This window comes from Eretmochelys imbricata, chromosome 10 (assembly GCF_965152235.1).
Source record: "Eretmochelys imbricata isolate rEreImb1 chromosome 10, rEreImb1.hap1, whole genome shotgun sequence".
Classification (NCBI taxonomy): domain Eukaryota; kingdom Metazoa; phylum Chordata; order Testudines; family Cheloniidae; genus Eretmochelys; species Eretmochelys imbricata.
This window is the reverse complement of record NC_135581.1, coordinates 34395627-34413488: the sequence shown is the minus strand read 5'-3', so window position 1 is coordinate 34413488 and position 17862 is coordinate 34395627. Positions and strand designations below refer to the sequence as shown.

Genomic DNA, 17862 nt, shown 5'->3' with positions numbered 1-17862 from the left:
GGGGGCTCAGGGAAGGGGGTTGGGGTGCAGGAGGGGTGCAGAGTGCAGGAGGGGGCTCAGGGCAGGGGTGCGGACTGCGGGAGGGAGTTCAGGGCAGGGGGTTGGGGTGCAGGAGTGCGAGGTGTGAAGGGGCTCAGGGCAGGGAGTTGGGGTGCAGCAGGGGGCTCCAGGCAGGGAGTTGGGGTGCACGGGGGTGCAGCAGGGGGCTCAGGGCAGGGGGTTAGGGTGCAGGAGGGGTGCGGTGTGCAGCAGGGGGCTCAGGGCAGGGTGCAGGAGGGCTTCGGGGTCCGGCCCGGCACCACTTACCTAAAGTGGCTCCGGAGTGGCAGTGGCGCGCACCAGGCCCTGGCCCCACGCTGCACCACTCTGGGAAGCAGCCAGCACCACGGCCCTGCACGGCCCCTGAGGGATGCGGGGCCCAGAACTCCGCACGCTGCCCTTGCCATCCCTCCAGGTACCTCCCACAAAGCTCCCATTGGCCGTGGTTCCCTGTTCCTAGCCAATGGGAGCTGTGGGGAGCGGTGGCTGGAGGCAAGGACAATGCACGGAGCCTCCACCCCAGAGCCCCAGGGACATGGTGCTGGTGCAGGGCCTGCAGCACCATGGGGGGCAATCCTGCAGGCCGGATCCAAAGCCCGGAGGGGCCGGATCTGGCCCGCGGGCCATAGTTTGCCCACCCGTTTTAAGTGGTAGTATTTGCCTGAGAGACCAGAAGGGCTCCATAAACGTTTAATTAGGCAGTTTGTTAAAGTCCACAGTATGAAGCCAATGGACCTGTTCCAGCTGATCTCATATTTACATATTCATCACATTATTTACTGAAGACTAGGAAGGATCCTTCATGCAACTGTGCCTAAAAGATATTTGAACACAGTGCGTAGAAAACACAGAAATGTACAGTAAATCACAACAGCCCAGTTCTTTCAATGGGGCATCTCTCCCCAGTACTAGAGACACGAGGGTTAGAGACTTAGTCTGGGACTTCAAAGGATGTTAAGGGAGTTAGGTGACCAACTGCCATGACAGTCAATGGGATTTGGGCACCTACCTTCAGCTCCTTTGCAGATCACAGCCTAATTCTTTGCCAAGTCTTCAAAATCAGAAGTGGTTTTGAACTCTAGAAATACAACCCAACCCCTCCTGAAGGTCGAAACAACGGACTGGACTTCTGCATAGAGTGTTTCCGCCGACGTGCACGGGCTGAAATTGTGGAAAAGCAGCATCACTTGCCCCATAACCTCAGACATGCAGAACACAACGCCATCCACAGCCTCAGGAACAACTCTGACATCATAATCAAAAAGACTGACAAAGGAGATGCTGTTGTCACTATGAATAGGTCAAAATATGAAAGAGGCTGCTAGGCAGCTCTAACACTACATTCTACAGGCCATTACCCTCTGATCCCACTGAGAGTTACCAAAAGAAACTACACCATTTGCTCAAGAAACTCCCTGAAAAAGCACAGAAACAAATCTGCACAGACACACCCTTAGAACCACGACCAGGGGTATTCTGTCTTCTACCCAAGATCCATAAACCTGGAAATCCTGGACGCCCCATCATCTCAGGCATTGGCATTCTGACAGCAGGGTTGTCTGGCTATGTAGACTCTCTCCTCAGGCCCTACGCTACCAGCACTCCTAGCTATCTTCGAGACACCACTGACTTCCTGAGGAAACTACAATCCATGGGTGATCTTCCAGAAAACACCATCCTGGCCACTATGGATGTAGAAGCCCTCTACACCAACATTCCACACAAAGATGGACTACAAGCCGTCAAGAACACTATCCCCGATAATGTCACGGCAAACCTGGTGGCTGAACTTTGTGACTTTGTCCTCACCCATAACAATTTCACATTTGGGGACAATGTATACCTTCAAATCAGCGGCACTGCTATGGGTACCCGCATGGCCCCACAGTATGCCAACATTTTTATGGCTGATGTAGAACAGTGCTTCCTCAGCTCTCGTCCCCTAATGCCCCTACTCTACTTGCGCTACATTGATGACATCATCATCTGGACCCATGGAAAAGAAGCCCTTGAGGAATTCCACCATGATTTCAACAATTTCCATCCCACCATCAACCTCAGCCTGGACCAGTCCACACAAAAGAGATCCACTTCCTGGACACTGCAGTGCTCATAAGCAATGGCCACATAACCACCACCCTATACCGGAAACCTATGGACCGCTATACTTGCCTACATGCCTCTAGCTTTCATCCAGATCACACCACACAATCCATTATCTACAGCCAAGCTCTAAGATACAACCACATTTGATCCAGTCCCTCAGACAGAGACAAACACCTACAAGATCTCTATCAAGCGTTTTTAAAACTACAATACCCACCTGCTGAAGTGAAGAAACAGATTGACAGAGCCAGAAGAATACCCAGAAGTCAGCTATTCCAGGACAGGCCCAACAAAGAAACTAACAGAACGCCACTAGCCGTCACCTTCAGCCCCCAACTTAAACCTCTCCAGTGCATCATCAAGGATCTCCCACTCTCACAGATCTTAGGAGACAGGCCAGTCCTTGCTTACAGACAGCCCCCCAACCTGAAGCAAGTATTCACCAGCAACCACACACCAAAAACACTAATTCAGGAACCTATCCTTGCAACAAAGCCTGTTGCCAATTCTGTCCACATATCTATTCAAGGGACACCATCATAGGACCTAATCACATCAGCCACACCATAAGAGGCTCGTTCACATGCACATCTACTAATGTGATATATGCCATCATGTGCCAACAATGCCCCTCTGCCTTGTACATTGGCCAAACTGGACAATCTCTATGCAAAAGAATAAATGGACACAAATCAGACATTAAGAATTATAACATTCAAAAACGAGTCAGAGAACACTTCAACCTCCTTCATCGCTCAATTTCAGACCTAAAAGTCGCAATTCTTCAACAAAAAAACTTCAATTACAGACTCCAACGAGAAACTGCAGAACTGGAATTAATTTGCAAACTGAACACCATTAAATTAGGCTTGAATAAGGACTGGGAGTGGATGGGTCATTACACAAAGTAAAAACTATTTCCCCTTGCTAATTTTTCCCCCTACTATTACTCACACCTTCCTGTCAACTGTTTGAAAAGGGCCATCCTGATTATCACTACAAAAGGTTTTTTTCCTCCTGCTGATAATAGCCCACCTTAATTGGTCTTGTTACAGTTGGTATGGCAACACCCATTTTTTCATGTTCTCTGTGGATATATCTCTTCTTACTGTATTTTCCACTGCATGCATCCAATGAAATGGGTTTTAGCCCACGAAAGCTTATGCCCAAATAAATTTGTTAGTCTCTAAGGTGCCACAAGTACTCCCCCTTTTTTTTTTTTTTTTTTTTTTTTTTACTCCTGATGGTTAGAAACCCTCAAATTTCAAGCTTATACTTGTTGATGGCCAGTTTATATCCATTTGTTCTCGGGCATAGGGGTTAATACATGTCCAGTGTAGACAGTGCACGCTATTACTCTGCCAGTTGCAGCAAGAGTCACACGCAGAGGGAAAACTGCAGCTGCATGAAGCGTGAAACCCTGTATACACGTTCATTTCCAATAGCTCAGTGGCTACATACTTTACAGAGCAAGTCAATCTGAATCCAGAGGCACAGTGAATAATAGCATGTTCATTACTAGCATTATACCCAATTATCACTTTGTACAACCTGTCCCTGCTGAACTCACGTTGTCTGTAAGTAAACCCAGCAAACTTCCATTCATTTAGAAGCAATGTGAACCTCTGTGGCAGGAGTAAATCAGTGAGTACTAAACTCCAGAGCAGGCCCTGAAACCCCAGGCTAAACTGAGCTGAACGAGTTAACTGCAAGTGACATACGCCTCCGTACGTGCCAGCTCTCCCTGTTCTTCAGACACAAGCCCTCTATTTTCAGGCTCTCCTCAGGAACATGAGTAAAATGTATGTGTGTCCTCTATCTACCTCTTACTTCCCCTACGGAGGCTTACACACAGAGTTGATTTTAAATATCTGAATTTTAAAATATGCTCCCTTCACTGTAGAGACTCTTCGAGTAACCTGGAAGATCTCACTTTTGCTAATGCTCAGTGTACTGAGCACCCTCGCCCCCGCCTCTTCAGGATCAGACAGTCTCCAGAAATTGTGTCACAGGGCCTGATTCTCATCCCACTCCCATGTCGCAGAAATGTAACTCCATTGACTTAATGGAGCTACTCCTGATTTACATGAATGTAAGGAGGAGCAAAAAAATCACACCCACCACGTTTCCCTCTTCTTTCTTCCACTGAAGCCCGTGGGTTACATGTCTCTGACTACCTATCATTTTATAATTCAATATACAATACAGGTTGGGAGAAAACAAGTATGTCTAGTAGGTTGAGGCAGCTCTTCCAGAGCTACATAGTCTAGCCTAGGTTATGTTATACAGACGGTCCCTACAGCAGGAAAAAAGGCTCCTTTCAGATAGTGACTCCAGCACAGCCTACCCAGGGCTTCTCTTGTTTTGCTACCTTTTCTCTGTCTCCGCTCCAGCAGACATGGGATGGAGAGACAACCTTCTTGTTTTAAAGGCACTGTATGCAATATCTCACCACCCCAAGACAAAGCCTGACGCTGGGGGCTCTTAGGGTGACCTGCAAAAGGAAGCAAGTGTGCCCCCTTATGCTTCTCGCATGAATAAGGCTGGAAGGGTTTGTTTTAAAGTTGTTGATTTTTCACATTACAAATCAAGTCTTTTCTGTCCCGGAGGGCTAGTCTCTGGCAGCTAGAGGGCTAGTGATAACAAGAGAGTGGAATCTGAGCAATGGGGTCTGGGTTTTTTGTCAGACTTCTGGTTTGGTTCTTGTTAACACTGAGTTAACTCCAGTGTCTAATGAAGACTTGGCTGAAAGGAAGTCCGAGATTCTACTCCTTGCCCTTTCACCTAAAGTACAAGAGCTCACCACAGACATCTCTGAACAGGTTTGACATTCCTCATATTTCTAAGGTAAGAAGCAAGCAGATATCATACCAGCGTCCCCACCCAAGTTTAGAAACCCTTTCAGGCCTTCTGTATTCAGCAAAGCAAGGCAGAGTCTCCTTTTCTTTTTAGGAATTGATTGCAGGTCACCTCTCACCAAGGAGAAAAAACACTGGGTCAAGTTCTGCTTCCTCTGCTATATATGCATAGCTCTTAATGGTGAATTTGGCTTTTCTGTTTGGGACTGGGACTGCCTAGGATTTTGGGTAACATATTAGTGCCCCCAGTAATAGTACAGAGGACAAATGAAGAGAAAAACTGCTATGGGGAATCCCAAAAGAAGACTGTCACTGATCAAGTTAAGTGAAAGAGGCCTTTCATTCTCTGAGTATCCACAGAGAGGCAGGGAATATTCCAGCTTCTTCCGGAGAATTCCCTTCCCTCAGTAAAGCCTGCCCCTGAGGAATTGCAGCTCCAAGCTATGTGAATAGGAGCTGCCACACTCAGGTTGACCTGCAGACAAGCTGAATATAGAAGATACATTTGTTCTCCAGATAGATGCAGATATATATTCCATTTAGGTGTGTGTTTGGGACTATTACCTCCAACAGCTGTGTCCTAGACACTCTCAGAGCTGGCTATTCAATCCAGTTCCTCTCCATGCCTCTTTCTTACCTGTCTTCCATATCTGCAAGGACCCCTCTCATAAGACACTGCTCATCGAGCAGGTCAGCTCTCTGTTGAAGTTGGGAGTGATGGAGGAGTTTCTGCCAGAACACCAGGGCCATGGTTTTTACTGTGAGTACTTCCTGATACCAAAATCCAAGAGCGGGATGAAACCCATTCTCAACCTTAAAAACCACTAATTGTCTGGTGGCACCTTAAAAACTAACCGATGTATTTGGACATAAACTTTTGTGGGTAAAAAAAAGCCACAAAAGCTTATGCCCAAATAAATCTGTTAGTGGGTGTGATGGGGTTGGGACTCACCACCACAGCGCCTCCTGCTGACTCGTCAGGGAATTAGCTCAGTCCATTGTGGAGCGCCCTCCACTGGTGGTGTCCCATCAGTCTCGCGCCCTCTCTTGGCGCCTGGACCCATGTTGTTCCCTTCTTGCAGCATCCTCTTCAAGACACTGCCCTCCAGCAGTGCCCCCTAGTCCTCGTTCACCCCCTTCTGGGGGGGAGGAGGGTTGGTTATCAGCAGTCTTTCACTTCGCCCAGCAACAGCGGCCAACCACACCCCAAAGTCTAACCCCTTTTGCCAGGGGTCTGGTGCAGTCCAGTATCATCACATCCAACAGCTGGGTGTATGTGCAAAGGGGGACCCAGGCCAACCCTCTACTCTGGGTCCCAACCCAGGGACCCTTTGGTGGCAGTCCTTCTGCCCTCCTTTTCTCCCTTTGTCTGCCTCTCTCCCTGGGTCGCTTCCCCTTCGTCCCCTTTGCACCAGCTCAGCTCAGCCCAGCCCAGCCCTTCCCTCGGGGCCTGCAGCCTGGCAGATACTGGGCTGGAGTTCCTTCTGCTCGGTGTGGTGTGGTCACACAGGAGAGGGACCTTCACCCTCTGAAGGCCTGGGAAAGACAGCCTGCTCCCTTCCTGGGCAGCCTTTATATAGGGCTGAGCCTGGGCCTGATTGGCTATCTCTTACTCAGCCTCTGATTGGCTCCCTAGCAGGCCTTTTCTGATTGGCCGCCCACCCACACAGCCTTTCTGGCCTGCTGGAGCCCCCTCTAGTATAGGAGGATCGGGGCGGCACTGCCTCATATAGCCAGGGGAGGGGCCACAGCCATGAGGTGCGTGCACCGCCCCTCTATGGGTACTGGTAGGCAAAAGTCTCCAGCGCGCTGGGTGTGCACATACCTAAGTGGAACACACATCTGCATCACATTCCAAAGAATCTCAGTTACAGTAAGTAACCATTTCTTCCTTTATGCCCTTTTCCCAGAGCCAGGCAAATGCCACAAAACTGTGTAGCATTCATCTGTATTTCATTGATTGCACCTGGGGAGTTGAAAAGCAACGAGAGCTTGTACTAAACACCTTAAAGCTGCCACATATACTGTTCCACTTAACTTCTTCCACCCCAGGTACATAGAGGGAGCCTTTCAGGATGCATTTTGGGGGATGAATCATCTATTGGATGTGTTTGCTGAATAAATGAATCTGAGTTACAAAGAACCTGGGTAAAGATGTGGATCTGCAGGCCTTAGAAGCTTCCCAGTCATTTTTTCTGAGACTTTAGTCAGGAGGTAACATTTTCCTTCTAGACATCATGAACAGAATATTTCTGCATACAGTGTAACCGTGTGCTGCCTAGACAGCAGGAACTGCCGCTGTTAAGAATGGACATGTGTTTGGGAGCTTTCCTGTAGTTGAGAGTTTTATGTCAAAATGTTTTCAGTCCTCTCCATTAAATCCTGCTTATGGCTTTTTCATAGACTCGTAGAGTTTAATGCCAGAAGGGATCATCTAGTCTGATCTTATTTCACAGGCCATTACATTTCACCCAGTTACCCCTGTACTGGGCCCAATAATTTGTGTTTCCCTAAAGCATATCTTCCAGAGAGGCATGCAGTCTTGTTTTGAAGACATTGAGAGATGGAGAATCCACCACTTCGCTTGAAGAAAAGGAGTACTTGTGACACCTTAGAGACTAACAAATTTATCTGAACATAAGCTTTTGTGAGCTACAGCTCACTTCATCGGATACAGCTCACTTCATCGGATGCATACAGAGGCTGCATGCATCCGATGAAGTGAGCTGTAGCTCACGAAAGGTTATGCTCAAATAAATTTGTTAGTCTCTGAGGTGCCACAAATACTCCTTTTCTTTTTGCGGATACAGACTAACATGGCTGCTACTCTGAAACCTGTCACTTCGCTTGGTAGTTTGTTCCAGTAGTTAATCACCCTCGTTGTTAAAATGTGTGCCCAATTTCTAATTTGGATTTGTCTGGCTTTAGCTTCCATTGGTTCTTATTATGCCTTTCTCTGAAGAGCCCTTTAGTACGGTCAAGGTTCCTTCCCCACTCTGAACTCTAGGGTACAGATGTGGGGACCTGCATGAAAGACCCCCTAAGCTTATTCTTACCAGCTTAGGTTAGAAACTTCCCCAAGGTACAAACTTTGCCTTGTCCTTGAACCGTATGCTGCCACTACCAAGCGTCTTACACAAAGACCAGGGAAAGAGCCCACTTGGAGACGTCTTCCCCCAAAATATCCCCCCAAGCCCTACACCCCCATTCCTGGGGAAGGCTTGATAAGAATCCTCACCAATTTGTACAGGTGAACACAGACCCAAACCCTTGGATCTTAACAATGAAAAATCAATCAGGTTCTTAAAAGAAGAATTTTAATTAAAGAAAAGGTAAAAGAATCACCTCTGTAAAATCAAGATGGTAAATACCTTACAGGGTAATCAGATTCAAAACATAGAGAATCCCTCTAGGCAAAACCTTAAGTTACAAAAAGACACAAAAGCAGGAATATGCTTTTAAAAAAAGCACAGCTTATTTTACCAGCCATTAAACAAAAGGAAATCTAACGCATTTCTAGCTAGATTACTTACTAACTAACAGGGGTTATGAGGCTGCATTTCTGATCTGTTCCCGGCAAAAGCATCACACAGACAGAGAAACCCTTTGTGACCCCCCCCTCCAGATTTGAAAGTATCTTTTCCTCTCATTGGTCATTTTGGGTCAGGTGCCAGCTAGGTTACCTTAGCTTCTTAACCCTTTACAGGTGAAAGGGTTTTGCCTCTGGCCAGGAGGGATTTTATAGCACTGTATACAGACAGGTGGTTACCCTTCCCTTGATATTTATGACAAGTACCTAGTATTTTCTCCCCTGGAAAATACTCATGTACTGCAATCAAGCACCTCTCAATCTTCTTTTTGATAAACTAAACAGATTGAGCTGTGTGTAACTAGAGTGCTGCTTCCTTGCAAGCGTGTCAGCAAGCGGGAGATTACTGTAGAGTTCATTATGTGTGGCAAGAAAAGCCATTTTATATAATGGGATGTGTGACCCAACCTGTGGAACAGTTGCACTGGTATAAGGTAGCCATGGAAACACAGGGCCTGACTCACCAGCGTAACTTCACTTCAGTGGAGTTACTCCAGATTCTCACCAGTGTGAGAGAAAATTCAGACTCTGCAGAAAAGGCATGTTACAGACGCACGTCTGTGTGCACACATGCATACATGTGCACACAGCATGTCTCACTGCTGTAATTTAGGTCTTAGCATGCTCTTTGCATGTACATTCCATCAGTGGTTATGTGGTACATGCTCTGTGTGGCCATGAAAAATAACTGAAGCATCACTTTGTCTTCAAATCACCATGCACACATGATGCTGTATGAATACTAATCTCAGCAACCACTGGGTGGGAACTTGGCAAATGGATGGGCCATTGGAGCTGAAAACGTCAGCGAAAGACAGGATTTGGAGTTAGAATATGGGTGCTGATGGCCACCTCACCTGGCCAGTTGCTAAATGGCACAGATTTAAAAGAGTCCATGCAGCACACCAATGTCTAAAATAAAGTAACAGCACAATGAGGATTAGGGTGTAAAAACCTAGATCGAGAGAAAAAATGTTTCTGAAGCCATCAAGGGGTATGTGTGTGGTGGTGGTGGCGTAGTACTTTATTAACGATAAGTAAGGCTTAGTCACAGGCATTTCTAGTAAAAGTCACGGACAGGTCATAGGCAGTAAACAAAAATTACCTTTCCGTGACTTTTACTATATACCCCTGACTAAAACTTGGGAGAGAGGGGGCTGCCTGGGGGCACTGCGGGTGCTGGGGGAGAGTGGCCCGGGTGCTTATTGGGGGGAGGGATGGCGGCGCACAGCCCGGGACCCCCGCTGGTACTGGGGATGGGGGTTGGTGGGGCCAGCAGGCTCCCTACCTGTCTCTGCAGCTCCCCTCCCCAGCAGCAGCAAAGTTTGGGTGTGGGAGGGGGTTGGGGCATAGGATGAGGTGAGGAGGGCTCTGGGCGGCGCTTACATGGGGGGCTCCCCAGAAGCAGATACATCCTCCTCACTCAGCTCCTAGACGAAGGTGTGGCCAGGCAGCTCTGTGTGCTGCCTCCGCCCAGAGCGCTGGCTTCACAGCTCCTATTGGCCGGGAACCACGGCCAATGGGAGCTGTGGGGGCAGTGCCTGCAGGCCTGAGCTGCCCCTGACCCAGGCACACCAGCCACTGCAGAAGTCACAAAGGTCACGGAAAGTCATGGAATCTGTGACATCCGTGATCTCAGTCACAAACTCGCAGCCTTAACGATAACGCATAGGGAGAGTAACCACCATGAATCAAGCTAACGAGATGAGGAGTAAGCAGATAATAACCCCCCACACCTTCTTCTGAGCCCCATGGCATTGAAGGAGCATTGGGGTGCAACCCTGCTGTAGTTTGCCTTGATGATGGTGCATCATTATGCCCCTAGAGAGCAAACCATGAGTTTTATCTCCCCAAGGGTTATTTATTCACAGAGCAGCTCCTTAGCTGCTCTCTGTTAATGAAGTGGAGAGGTGGGCATGTTCTCATTGTGTTTTTCTCTCTGCTGCCCAGGGAGACCCAACAAACGGATCATGGGGACAATGCAAGGTGGAGACACAGAGGATGATGTAAGTAGGAAAAGATCTTGTGTGGGCTGCAGGGCATCTCGGCCTGTCCATCACTGATGGAGCTTTGCAGTGACAGACCTGCTCCCACAGCACTAGATGGCAGTGTTCCCCTGACAAATCTTCATCACACAGGCATTCTCCCCCCATTTCCTTTCCCATCCTCACCTTACACACCCCCACACCCTCTCTCTCCTGCATGTTGTTTCCCTGTTTTCTTTATTTAGCCTGTTTAGTCTCTGTTACTTCTCCATTGCCCTAACTCCATTCTGTACCTCATTAGTAATGACAGATCTCCTGTCTGTGCTAGAAACTCCTAGCCCCACCCATTTCTGTTCTGGCCAGCCATTGAGCCTGAGGCAACAGTGGGGTGCAGGGAGGGGTTGGGATTTTCGACAGAGTTGAGGGGATGTAGGCACATTCATTTAAATGGAAGCTGTGTCTCTGTATCCCTAGGCTGCTTTGAAAATCCCACCATGGCTCTTTAAGACCCGAAAAATGGCTTGTTCTAGGGGGAGAAAGGAGTCTAACAATATTGCCCTCAAGCTACTGGAGGGTGACAGAGGTGACTGGAGGGGACTGTGCTGTGATTTTCTTATCCCAGTCCTGCTGCCCTGCCAGGAGATTGAATGGGGAGCTACTTCTGCCTTCTACCCCCTGCTGTTGGAGGGGAGATGGGGCCAGGGAAGGGATGGTGAAGGCTGACCCTGGTGACTAGAGGCTAGACAGGCCATGCTAAGGATCAAAGCACCCCCACCTAAGACCCATCCGGGAGCAGGCAGACACTCTAGCTGCTCCACTCACCCCTTTAAGGTCTAGTTAGCTGGTGTCCTCCACCAGCGTGTCCTGTCAGCTGGGGCCCTGCCCTCTGCTGTCATTCTGCTGGTGAATGGCAGGATGGGCTCTGTGCAGTGCTGCTAGTCCAAGGTAGAGGGACCAGGCTGCTAATGGCAGGAAGCAGAGCCCTGTTGTCCAGAACCAGCAGTGGGGCTCTACCTGCTCTGCCATTCGTAGATCTTCCTCTCAGCACTGCTCTGACTCACTCAGACTAAAGCTGGTATAAGGTTCTCAGAGGTGACGTTTCTTTGCTATAAATATTTGGACTTTCCAAAAGCTTTTGGCAAAGCCCCTCCCCAGAGGCTGCTAAGGAAACCTGCCCAGTGTGAGAGGAAGGAGCTGTCATGAATCAGAAAGGGCCTACGAGAGAGAGAGAGCGCAAAGAGCAGGAACTAATGGTGAATTATCAGCCTGGCAAAGATTAATAGTGGGAGCCTCAGGGTTCAGGACTTGGAGCAGTAGGATTGAATCTCACAGGACCCACAGACTTGCCCCTGTGATCCATGCATTTGTGACCTCTAGGCTTGGTTACTGCATCCCAGTATCCCCAGGAATGAAGTCGCATGCCCTGACAAAGCTCTAACTAGCACGAAATGCAGTAGACCACCTGCTTAGCAGCACAGCTCTAGTAAGCATAATGTCCTGGCACACCACATTGGTTCTCCATTGAACAGTTTGGTTCAAGGTCTCTCAGTCCTGCCATTCAAAGCCCCCCCATGGTATTGGCCCTGTCTACCTAAGAGACACCTCTCCCTCCATGACTAGGATCTCAGGCACAGGAGTGTGGGTGACAGAATTTAAAATGGGGTGGGACCTACACTGTGGAACTCACTGCCCCCAGAGACAGGAATGACTGGGGACCTCCCAACATTCACAGCTGAATGCAAAATGCATCTCTGCTATGGCTTCCCCACAGAAGGTCTGTCCCCTGTCCCCAACACACCCCAACCAAACTGAGCTATACAAGCAGTCTCTCCTGCCAGCAGAGGAGAAGGGTTATCCCTTTTCGAGGCGTGTTTGATAGCTTTGGGGATGCTTAGATACTGTGATGATGAGGGGGTCTGAGGCCATAGCTATACAGACCAGCTCCCAGTGTTGTTTCTGCTCAGGGCCCAGTAGAGTGAAGTGCCTCACATTCTGTCTAGGAAGGAATTCACCAGGCCTTGCTCCACGATTCACTTCTGGCTTGAATTGGTTTGTTTAAGTTCATTTTTCTGCCTCCTGGGGAATGACTCGTTCTCTGTGTTTGGGCCAGAGACACCCACATTCCTGTGCAGGATGCTGGCAGGTGACAAGTTCCCTGAATACCTTGTCTCCAACCAGTCCCTGTCTGGCTGTCTGAGGAGTACAAACTCCCTGTGGTATCAGCAGTATCCAGGGAAGGAAGCGTAATTATCTCCAGGCATAGGGCATGGATGTGTGAGCTGGATACCTCACCTCACTTACAGCCACTCACTGTAAGGCAGCTCTTGTTAGCTGAGTGAGCTTTGGTGAGGGCCTGTTGCTGCAGCAGGGAGAACGCAGGAGCCATCTAAAGAGAGAGCCCTCTCACAGCATGCTGGGGGCTAGGACTCCTTGGGCTGCTTCTCAGTTAGTATCTGGGGCTGCAGCTGCTTGGGAAAGCTCTCTGCCGCATCACTGCAGTGTCTGATTTATCCTCACAGCCCCCCAGGAGGGAGAGACATAGCAGCCCCATTTTACAGGGGGAGGGATACTGGGGCACAGAGAAGGGCAGTGACAGGTCAGTGCCAGAGTTGGGAGTAGAACCTGGGTCTGCTGAGTCCCAAGCCAGTGCCTCAGCCCTAAAACAAGTCTTCCTTCTCCCATAAAGCTTGCAAAGCCCCTCCCAGCCAATTGCCCACAAGAGCAAGTTTTCCTCCAGGCACCCTGTGGGGTCCAGATCCCTTCAGCGGGGGAAGGGTGCTGATCACTGCATGACTGTCAGGGACTGGGGCGTGGGCATCAGATCCAGTGCTTAGAGCCATAGGCATCAAGCCTGAGGAGTGTAGCCAAAGTCCATAGCCGGGGCCCAGTGCCTAGCGTCAAGCCAGACTCAATAACCAGGAACAGAGGCAGGAGCCAGGAACGATGCAGAGCGGGGATCTGCCTTGTTAATTCCTAGTACTGCCTCCAGGCTGAAATGGAATGTCTGGACCAATCTGAGGCTATGGGAGGAGCTGCCAGGCATCTCTGCTTTGAGCAGCACTTTCCGCATGATGGGTTTCCCAGGACATATAGTGTGCTGGCCATGGCTCTGCCAAAGCTGGCTGGTGGGAGCACCGCCCAGCGACAGACCTGGGTTCAAGACTCACAAGTCCTCCTTCAGACTGGAAGATGTATTTTGTCTTTGTTTACCTTCTTCTGCTCCAGCCTGTGCTGGCCAGAGCCAGGCTATGGCTCCCTCCATGGACTCTTGGCCTGAGCCAGGACAGGGATGCTGCCTAGCCCCTCAAGCCAGGCCCCGCATGGCTGCTTTCTCTCATTCTCGCTCTCTCCTGTCTCCACTCCCTTTTGTCCTTCTCTCATCTTTCTGTCTGTAGCCACTCCAGACAGAATAGTGGAGGCCAGGACAACTGGTGCCTGTTTCCGCCCGCCCCACTCCACCTATTGGCACCTGTCAGGTCCCAGCAGCCACCCAGGCGTGGAGCTCAAGAGACCCCAGTCCAGTAGCTCTCAGCAGTAGCTGCTTCAGCTCCTCTTGGAGCAGCACCCCAGCAGGTACCAGGGCTCAGCCACAACTACGTGACTCTACCAGGGACAGACCCTCAACCAGAAATGGGTCAAAATATAGAGAAGGAAACCCAAAGAAGGGAAGGGTTAAACCTACTAAGGGAGAGAACCAGACCACAGAGTAGGGCAGGCTGGGGGGAGAACACAGCGAAGGGACAGAGCTGGCGAGAGCTGTACACTGGAGCCAGTGGCTGTGCCCCCGGCCTCCCAGCCTGCTTTGCTTGTGTATCACACAATCATAGAATATCAGGGTTGAAAGAGACCTCAGGAGGTCATCTAGTCCAATCCCCTGCTCAAAGCAGGACCAACCCCTACTAAATCATCCCAGCCAGGGCTTTGTCAAGCTGGGCCTTAAAAACCTCAAAGGAAGGAGATTCCACCACCTCCCTATGTAACCCATTCCAGTGCTTCACCACCCTCCTAGTGAAGTAGTTTTTCGTAATATCCTACCTAAACCTCCCCTACTGCAACTTGAGACCATTACTCCTTGTTCTGTCATCTGCCACCACTGAGAACAGCCGAGCTCCATCCTCTTTGGAACCCCCCTTCAGGTAGTTGAAGGCTGCTATCAAATCCCCATACGCATTGCCTTCAGGGCAGGGTCTGGGTTTCCCTTCCAGCACCCAACCCAGCGGGGCAGCTACCGTAATAATGATAACCATCCTCACAGGGCTTGGCTGCCTCGGCCTGTGCCAGGGCAGCGCACCTCCTGTGGCAGCTGAGCTGTGTGCTGCGAGAGCAGAGACACGACCTCAGGGTTGGTGAGCTGCTTCCTGAGCCTGTAGCTCTGGCTGAGCTGCTCCTGGGACCAGGTGCACTGGGGGCTGCTGCAGGGGCAGAGAAGGAAGGTGGGTTCCAAGAAGCTGCCTGCTGCCCCAGGCCAACATCTTTGCAGTGGGGAGCAAAGTGAGCCCAGGGCTGGTTTTCTTACCCATCTGCTCTCTCCTCTGTCCCCGCCCTGTCTCCCTCAACCAGTCTGGGATGCCCCTTTCAGGGAGAAGCTCTATTCTCTTCCAGGGAGCCTGGCTCCTGGCAGACAGTCATGCAGGACAGCCTGCAGACCTCTAGCACTGGTGAGCAGCACGTCTCTGGGCACCATTGCCCTGTGCATGCTGTTTGGAGTTGGCTTTCCAGGTCCTGTCCGTGTTCCCAGCATCCCTTCCTGTAGCATCGCGCTTTGCAGTACCGCTCAGACATTGTGCACAGCACCCTCGGCTGTGAGCAGCTTCCACTGCTGCCTCCTTTCCTTGCTCTCACTTTGGTTGCATTCTGTTTGCTTTTCTTTTTAATGTGTTTCCCTTCTCCATCTCCCATTGTTCTCTCCACTGTCGGTCTCCAAGGCGGGATCAGCCCAAGCCCAACCAGGTAAACACAAGACCTCCAGCACGAAGGCACAGGTGGGTTTGTCTCCTGTGGTTCCTTTCGTCACCCTTATCCTAGGGCACTCCACAGTTCCCTCTATGGTCCTGCTGTCCCCCTGGATTCAGCAGCGGTAAAGAGGTCCATTGTCAGCATCCCACTGGGGGCCTGGAAAGGAGGTCTTCAGCGGCATGAGTGGAGCAGCCACTGCCTAGCAAAGTGGGAGATTGCTGCTGAAAGCTGTGTAGTGTCTTTAGTTCCCACCGGTGGTGAGGGCTCCAGTCTCCGATCATTTCTGAGTCAGCAGCTCCAGCCTGTGCTGTTGGCTCAGTAATGAAGCCATATACTGTTACTACTCCCTATGCCAGATCCAAAACTGGACCCCACCCCACTGTGTGTTTCTTGGTAACTGGGTCATTATCTCAGGATGGAGGGATGTGGTTCTGGTTAATTTCAGCATGGGCAGGGAATGTGACTGCAGTTCTTCTCAGAAGAGGGTGATGTGCAGGTTTCCCCCCTGCCATGTTTCTGGGCACACAGAAGACATGTACATTGCAGGCTTTGTACGTTTTGGCCATTGAGGATAGCACTGGTTTGAGAAGGGACTGGCAATGAATTCAGTACCCACTGCTTTCTTATAGGAGGAGTCGGAGGATAGTGAGATTGACCTGGATGATGATGAAGATGATGATGAGGATGACATTGAAGATGACAGCATGGAAATCTCTCCCAGCAAGGCCAATCGCCGGGCCAGGAAGCCAGAGCCACTGGAGGAGAGTGATAATGACTTCTGACTCTCCTTCCGAGGTGGAACCACTCAACATCTTGAGATGAAAACTTCAGACAGCGCAAGGCTTGGGAATGTAACACACTGCTGGTCCTGCAGGTATTTTATATCGGAATAAAATTTGGAGTTGATAAATAATAAAGCTATTTTCATAGTGACAGTTAAACTTTAATTGCCAATCTTCTTCCCTGCTCGTCTTTCCCAAAGTTTGACTCATTCTGATGATAATTAAAAGTGATGTGATATTAAAAACTTGTTTACTTAACCTCTTGGAAAGTGGGATTGTATCTGAGCATTAGAACTAGGGCTCCAAGCTTTGAAAACCACTACCAAATGGTCGTTTAGGCCTTGTCTACACACAAACCTCTACAAGTGTAACTAAAACTGGTTACAACTGACGTAAAACCCTTGTGTGGGTACATGTGAATTGATTTAAACCTGCTTTATATTGATTTAGCCAAAACTGATGCCTTACCAAATTAAGGGCTTGTTACCACACAGAGGCGCACCAGTTTAACTACAGGTGTGATATTAAACTGATAGAGGTAAGCCGTTGCAGAACACTGTGTGGATGCTGTTATATTGGCATAAACCCATCTTATATCAGTAATTTATCTTAAATCTCTCAGGAAGCGGGTTAAGCAAAACTGCAATAATCCACTCTTGAACCACCGTCACAGGGCTTTGCAGCAGTTGAACCAAATCACCATAAGCATCAGCCCTTTAGTTAAAGTCCTGAGCCTATATGTAGACCAGGCTGTAGTCTCTTGCAATGAGTGCAGTCAAATATGTCCAAAGTTTGTCTAACTGTCTAAGGGTTTGCCTTCATTGCAATGCGTGCCTTACTGGACCTTCCTTCTTTGGATGTCTTTTGCATGATACCTTCCGATATGACAACTGGGTAGAGATTCTCTTCCATAAACAAGTCTAAAAAGCCACAGAAGTCTATTGTACTATCAAATGCTGCTGTCCTCTTGCGTGCTATACAAGTTGTGTTGTTTATATAGATTCCCGTGTTTCAGAAATACATGTATTTTCCGCATTGATTCATGTCACCTTTTTTATTGAGAAGTTTTAGTAGATTAGGCAGGCGCAATTCTTGTTGAGAAACCATGTAGGTTAGAGAAAGCTCAAGTGCATTCACTTTATGTGTCAGTTATATCTGCCTCACTTGCTTGTCAGCACTGCTGTAGAATGTCATAGCTTCACAGGAGCAGACATTACTGCTTGATGAGAGCACTTCACCTTGGCGCTTGCTCATCAGGACAGTTGAGTGGCCCAGTTTTGTTCCCATATTTCTGGCACCCTGCTGGCCTGGCATGTTCTACATCTGGAAATCTGCCCTTGTTTACCCTACATCTGCATTACAAATGTGCATCTAACCCTCTTCATTATTAGTACTTCAGGAAGGCAGGAACATTAAGTAGTTCAAGGTGAATTTCTTCATAGATTCATAGATATTTAGGTCAGAAGGGACCATTATGATCATCTAGTCTGACCTCCTGCACAACGCAGGCCACAGAATTTCACCCACCACTCCTACAAAAAAACCTC

General features: G+C 49.2%; 1 protein-coding gene across 1 annotated transcript in view; it reads left to right on the top strand.

Moving 5' to 3' along the window:
- CLUAP1 (clusterin associated protein 1) overlaps nucleotides 1–17316 on the top strand; it is a 157599-nt gene extending 140283 nt beyond the window's left edge. Inside the window, exons 11-12 of the mRNA XM_077828100.1 lie at nucleotides 10543–10598; nucleotides 16163–17316. Coding sequence (XP_077684226.1) covers nucleotides 10543–10598; nucleotides 16163–16315 — 209 coding nt within the window. The 3' untranslated portion in view covers nucleotides 16316–17316. The remainder of the gene's footprint in view (nucleotides 1–10542; nucleotides 10599–16162) is intronic.
- Nucleotides 17317–17862: the final 546 nt, after the last annotated feature.